The 6,640-nt window shown below is 41.7% G+C and overlaps 1 protein-coding gene across 2 annotated transcripts in view; it reads left to right on the top strand.

The window, feature by feature from the left end:
• Nucleotides 1-6,640, top strand: part of TTC27 (tetratricopeptide repeat domain 27) — a 195,695-nt gene that overhangs the window by 7,906 nt on the left and 181,149 nt on the right. For both annotated transcript variants that reach the window (XM_011935991.1, XM_011935992.1), the window contains exons 2-3: nucleotides 1,079-1,256; nucleotides 4,974-5,103. In XM_011935991.1, the coding sequence (XP_011791381.1) occupies nucleotides 1,079-1,256; nucleotides 4,974-5,103 (308 nt within the window). The remainder of the gene's footprint in view (nucleotides 1-1,078; nucleotides 1,257-4,973; nucleotides 5,104-6,640) is intronic.

Raw genomic sequence — 6,640 nt, 5'->3', positions numbered from 1 at the left:
TGGCTTTTTTTTTTCTGAGATGGAGTCTCCTTCTTGTTGCTCTGGCTAGAGTGCAGTGGTGCCATCTCGGCTCACTGCAACCTCTGCCTCCGTGGTTCAAGCGATTCTCCTGCCTCAGCCTCCCAAGTCGCTGGGACTACAGGCATGCACCACCATGCCCGGCTAAGTTTGTATTTTTAGTAGAGACGGCTTTCACCCTGTTGGTCAGGCTGGTCTGGAACTCCCAACCTCAGGTGATCCACCTGCCTCGGCCTCCCAAAGTGCTGGGATAACAGCCATGAGCCACCATGCAACGGCCTAAGCAGCAAGGATTAATTCTTGTGAGCAATGAATATTTACCAGAGAGATAAAAGAGTTAAAAGGCACGTTTACTGGCACGTCTGGTTGTGGGATTTAGGCTGGACCCAGAAGAGTAATAACGAATAGTGTAGTGTGTAAAGTACTTTGTGTTAATGTGTGTGTGGGGGCACTCGTGTGACACAGGTGCTTTCAGTGACAGGAAGTTTGAAGTTTGGTGGTCTGGAAAAGTTTCCTAGAAGAAGTCAGACTTGAGCTGATTTTGGATTAAAGGGAAAGACTAATAAGTGGAGAAGAGTTCAACAGGCAAAATCACAAGTGCAAAGTGTGGAGTCAGGAATATGCATGGGACGTTAGGGAAATAATGAGTAAACCAGCGTTCTTGGAGTGACTTTTCATGAAGAGAAAATAATGGAGGTAGAAGGAGCCAGATTGTGAAAAGTCTTAGAACCTTGACTAAGGAAACTTTTCTGTTGTCAGTAGGAATCTTTGTGAATTTCCCAGCAAAAGAGTAAATACCTATTAATGAGTAATATTATTTCTGGGGCTGACTTCCACTTTGGGGCTCATAGTCAGTATGAGTGAGCTGCTAATTCTAGGAGAGAAAATGTTTGTAGAATGATGGGGATTTACTGAGTGCCTTGTGATTGACATACAGTAAGCATTTTAAGTCTATAGATTGTTTTTGCACACTGAAATGGTAGATTTACCTAATAATGTTATCCTTTACGGTATGAAAAAAAATTTTTTCGGATTACTGCACTAATTTTTTATGTTACAGAGAGTGGATCTTTCCTACAATTGCTGCTGGAAGGGAACTATGAAGCCATATTCTTAAATTCAGTGACTCAAAATATTTTTAATGCAGCAACAACCGCTGAAGAAAAGATTGATAGCTACCTGGAGAAGCGGGTAGTAACATTCCTGGATTACTCAACAGATTTGGACACAATGGAAAGGTAGAATTTTATTTGAAATTTTTATAGAGGAACAGACTGAATACATTTAATAGCACCTTGACAGGGTAAGGCACTGATTTTAGCAGTCAAGAAACCTTGCCTTACATTTACTCAAGACTCATGATGTACCAAGTAATCTATGTAAAAACTCTTGTCCAGAATGAAAAAGTAAAGTGGTGCAGGATAAAATGGTTTCATATATGAGACTGACACATATTTGGGTGTTAACTGCTAACCCACTCCCATTAGCTCCCAAATGCTTAGGTCTTGTTGGCTTTACCCACCGGCAAAACTTCAGACCTTATTTCCTTTTAACTTAAAAACATACTTTCAGGCTGGGTGCGGTGCCTCATGCCTGAAATCCCAGAACTTTGGGAGGCCAAGGTGGTTAGATCACATGAGGTCAGGAGTTTAAGAACAGCCTGGCCAACGTGGTGAAACCCCGTCTATACAAAAATACAAAAATTAGTTGGGCATGGTGGCGTGCGCCTGTGATCCCAGCTGCTAGGGAGGCTGAGGCCAAAGAATCGCTTAAACCTGGGAGGCGGAGGTTGCAGTGAGCCGATAATCGTGCCATTGCACTCTAGCCTGGGCGACAGAGCGAGACTCTGTCTCAAAAAAAAATACCAAAAAACATACTTTCAATCTTGTTATTTCTGCATAGCTGGGTGCTAATTTGTAACTATTTATTATGTTTTAGATTATTATCTTTATAGAACTCAGTGAACTAATGTTTTTGTTATGAAGCCTTTGGTTAACCTTCTTCCGTTAAAGTTTATGTAATTTTATAGGGTCAAGTACAGCAGGGAAACCTAAGCTTTTCAGTGGCTTATATTTCACTGTTATAAATTTGATACCTCTGTCTTTCGTCTACTATCTGTGGCAACCATGTCAAGCTTTAATTATCTTATAAATACATGCAATTTTATTTTACCATTATTTCTAGGAAATAGCTTCATTTAGTCCTAAAACAAATAAACTATTATAGTAGATGTGGAGGTTCTGAAGATGAATAAAGAATAACCCATATTCATAAGGAGTTTGCAAAAGAATGCTACTACAGGCTTTTAATTTTATTTTGAAAATTAATATTATTCATTTTCTTTTCTTTTTTTTTTTGGATAGAGTATCACTCTGTTGCCCAGGCTGGAGTGCAGAGGCGTGATCTCGGCTCACTGCAACCTCTGCCTCCCAAGTTCAAGTGATTCTCTTCCCTCAGGTTCCCATGTAGCTGGGATTACAGGCCTGCGTCACACCTGGCTAATTCTTTTTGTATGTTTAGTAGAGATGGGGGTTTTACCATGTTGGCCAGGCTGGTCTTGAACTCCTGACCTCAGGTGATCTGCCTACCTCAGCCTCCCAAAGTCCTGGGATTACAGGCGTGAGCCACTTCGCCCAGCCTCCATTTCATTTTCTTAGTTTACTAGTAGTTATGTTCCTTCAGTGTCATTCTTTTTTTTTTTTCTTTAGTTCCTTTTTGTGGAGATGGTGTCTTGATATGTTGCTCAAGCTGGTCTCGAACTCCCGGGCTCAAGCATCCTCTCACCTCTGCCTCACTAAGTGTGGGGATTATAGGCATGAGTCACTCTGCCCAGCCAGATTCTTATTTCTTTGTGATACGTGTGCATTCTCATAGCAACTAGCCTTGTGGTCCCCATTAAAACAACACATTCACCCAAATGCGTTATTCACTGATAGATCAGATTTCTATCTTGTCACATAAAGCTAAAAAGAGCCATTTCAGTTGACTCATTTTCAGACATTTGAAAGTTAAAGTGTATTCTCAGTTCACCTTATGGATTTTGTTTTTTGATTAGGACAGTTTATTAAGGCTGTTTTCTCCAAATTTCCAAACTTCTGATTGCAAACCAGCTCTCTTGTTATCTTTTTTCTCTAATGCTGCTTATTCTTTGCATTGCATCCGGAGTTTTGTATTTTTGCTACCATAGGCTTGTATGTGTGATTTTTTTTTTTTTCTTTTTCTCAAAGAATCTTCCTTTTAAGGAAAGGCCTAGGGGTTGTGGGGAAAAAAGTGGCTCCTAATACTTTCTCTTCAGAATGAAACTCCAGGATTCCCCGGCTGTTATTTGCTAGAGTTGAATCTGTACCTATTTAGGTCCTAATTAAGGGTTTGGCACATTATGGCTGGCAGGCTAACTAAGTGGCTAAGAATTAATGGTTTTTACATTTTTAAAGGGTTGGAAAAAAACAAACGTGATATGCAAAGCCTAAAATGTTTCCTATCTGTCCCTTTAGAAAAAGTTTGCCTATCCCTGTCTCACATCACAGCAAAACTGAAAAATAGAGGTTTCACTAAAATGTCTATGTTTTGTTGTTGTTGTTCTAGCATTTGGTGGTATGGGATCGGTAAAAGGTTAGCAACAACTTTATATCTTCACTTTTCTTTTGTATAAAGTCAGTTTTCTATACATCTTGCAATGTCAGAGCTGTTAAAGGGAATGCAAGAAAAACTTACCGACGTCTGATCAGAAGCTAAACCAACACTGTTCAGGATAATTTTCTGTGGAGATAGAAGTGCTCTCTATCTTCATTGCCCAGATGGTAGCCACTAGCCACACTATAAACTATGAGCACTTGAAATATGCATAGTGTGACTAAGGAACTGAATTGTAAATTTTATTTTTTATTTTTATTTTATTTTTTTATTTTTTGAGGCAGAGTCTCGCTCTGTCGCCCAGGCTGGAGTGCAGTGGCCCGATCTCAGCTCACTGCAAGCTCCGCCTCCCGGGTTTACGCCATTCTCCTGCCTCAGCCTCCCGAGTAGCTGGGACTACAGGCGCCCGCCACCTCGCCCAGCTAGTTTTTGTATTTTTAGTAGAGACGGGGTTTCACCGTGTTAGCCAGGATGGTCTCGATCTCCTGACCTCGTGATCCGCCCGTCTCGGCCTCCCAAAGTGCTGGGATTACAGGCTTGAGCCACCGCGCCCGGCCTCAAAATTTTTTCTTTTTAAGAGAGACAGGATCTTGCTTTGTCATCCAGGCTGGAGTACAGTGCTATAATCAAAGCTTACCACAGCCTCGAACTCCTGGACTGCAAGCAATCCTCATGCATCAGCCTCTTGAGTAGCTGGGATGTACCACCATACCTGGCTAACTTCTTAATTTTTTGTGGAGACGGGGTCTCACTATGCTGCCCAGGCTGGTCTTGAACTCCTGGCCTCCAGTGATCCGCCCGCCTCGGCCTCCCAAAGTGCTGGGATTACAGGCTTGAGCCACCGCGCCCGGCCTCAAAATTTTTTCTTTTTAAGAGAGACAGGATCTTGCTTTGTCATCCAGGCTGGAGTACAGTGCTATAATCAAAGCTTACCACAGCCTCGAACTCCTGGACTGCAAGCAATCCTCATGCATCAGCCTCTTGAGTAGCTGGGATGTACCACCATACCTGGCTAACTTCTTAATTTTTTGTGGAGACGGGGTCTCACTATGTTTCTCAGGCTTGTTTTGAACTCCTGGGTTCAAACAATCCTCCCACCGTGGCCTTCCAAAATACTGGAATTACAGGCGTGAGCCACTGTGCCAAGCTAACCTAAATTGTTTCAAGTTTTAGAAATTTTTTTTTTTTGGTAATACTCTAGGGTAGTCTCAATAAATGTTGATAGATATTATTTTCTTAATAAAACTGAAATGGAATAGTGTGTTTGAGATTATACAGTGATAGTAGTTCATATTTATTTCTTTAACCATTCTTATATGCAGACAGCAGTTGATATTTCTACTTGGTGTGAGCAGTTTGCAACTTTTTGTTCAGAGCAACTGGACGGGGCCTCCTGTTGACTTACACCCTCAGGATTTTTTGTCATCTGTTTTGTTCCAGCAATTCAGTGAGGTATGCTTGTTGAAAATGTTGAATGTAATTATTATTGTGTTATTTATTTTTTATAATCAGGTCTTTATAAACTGGAACTAATGGTAGGAAAGAAACATGACTTTATGGTTTGCACAAAACTACTAAGAATGCTTGTTCATTGATCAGATTTTCACGTATTTCCAGAAGTTCCATTGTCAAACTCCTCTTCATACACACTCCATTTTATGGAGCTGTGTTGGCTGTGTTTTTAATGAAAGTACAGACAGCTGCACCAGTTGTTTAGTTGATTGTATCACCTCAGTTACATAAAGATTTTTTTTTTTTTGAGATGGTATCTCACTCAGTCACCCAGGCCGTTGTACTGTGGCTAGACCTGTACCTACAGGTCTCAACCTACTCAGGCTCAGGTGATCTTCCCACCTCAGCCTCCCAAGTAGTAGAGACTACAGTCGCATGCCACCATGCCCAGCTAATTTTTTTGTAGAGATGGAGTTTTGCCACGTAGACCAGGCTGGTCTAAAACTCCTGGGCTCAAGTGGTCTGCCTGCCTCAGCCTCCCAAAGTGCTAGGATTATAGATGTGAGCGCTGTACATAAAGATCTTTAATGGCAAAACAGCAAATCTGGAAATCTGTTTAATTTTATTTCAGGTAAGTTTTTAATTAATTAATTAACTAATTAATTTTTTGAGACAGAGTCTTGCTCTGTCACCCAGGCTGGAGTGCACTGGCGTGATCTCAGCTCACTGCAACCTCTGCCCCATGGGTTCAAGCAATTCTTCTGCTTCAGCCCCCCAGTAGCTGGGATTACAGGTGTGCGTTACCACACTCGGCTAATTTTTGTAATTTTAGTAGAGATGGGGTTTCACCATTTTGGCCAGGCTGGTCTTGAATTCCTGACCTCAAGTGATCCGCCTGCCTCAGCCTCCCAAAGTGCTGGGTTTACAGGTGTGAGCCACCATTCCCAGCTTGCAGGTATGTTTTGATACTATACTTAAGAATGGCTCCCAGGAGTGGTTTGCTCCCAGGAGCGGCTTTAAATTACAAATACTTTATTAAAGTGCCTGGCACAGCATTGCTTCATGGTGATTATTATCCATTGTGAAGATAATATTATTGATCTGTGCCAGTGTGCCATCATTAGAGCTTGAAGTTTGAGTTCCTCAGGAATTTTTGAGCTCCTATGTAGAGGGTCTGGCTAGTATGAGATATCTACAAAAGAAGTATGGTTTAAATCAAAGTAAGAACTTTGATTTATCCAGCCACTTTGGTGATTTTGAACGTAGCTATCAACCACTCAACCTGGAAAAAGCTGAGTGATTGTTAGCTATGTTCAAAATCACCAAAGTGCATCCAGAGCTTCTGCAGCAAAACAGACCTAGTGTTACCTGGTTTCTCAGAATTAGGTGTAGCAAGTAGGCCAGGCACAGTGGCTCACGCCTGTAATCCCAGCACTTTGGGAAGCCAAGGCAGGCGGATCACAAGGTCAGGAGTTCAAGACCACCCTGACCAACATGGTGAAACCCCGTCTCTACTAAAAATACAAAAATTAGCCAG

This window comes from Colobus angolensis, unplaced genomic scaffold (assembly GCF_000951035.1).
Source record: "Colobus angolensis palliatus isolate OR3802 unplaced genomic scaffold, Cang.pa_1.0 Scaffold15, whole genome shotgun sequence".
In the NCBI taxonomy this organism is placed as follows: Eukaryota; Metazoa; Chordata; class Mammalia; order Primates; family Cercopithecidae; genus Colobus; species Colobus angolensis.
This window is presented reverse-complemented; position numbering and strand designations above follow the sequence as displayed.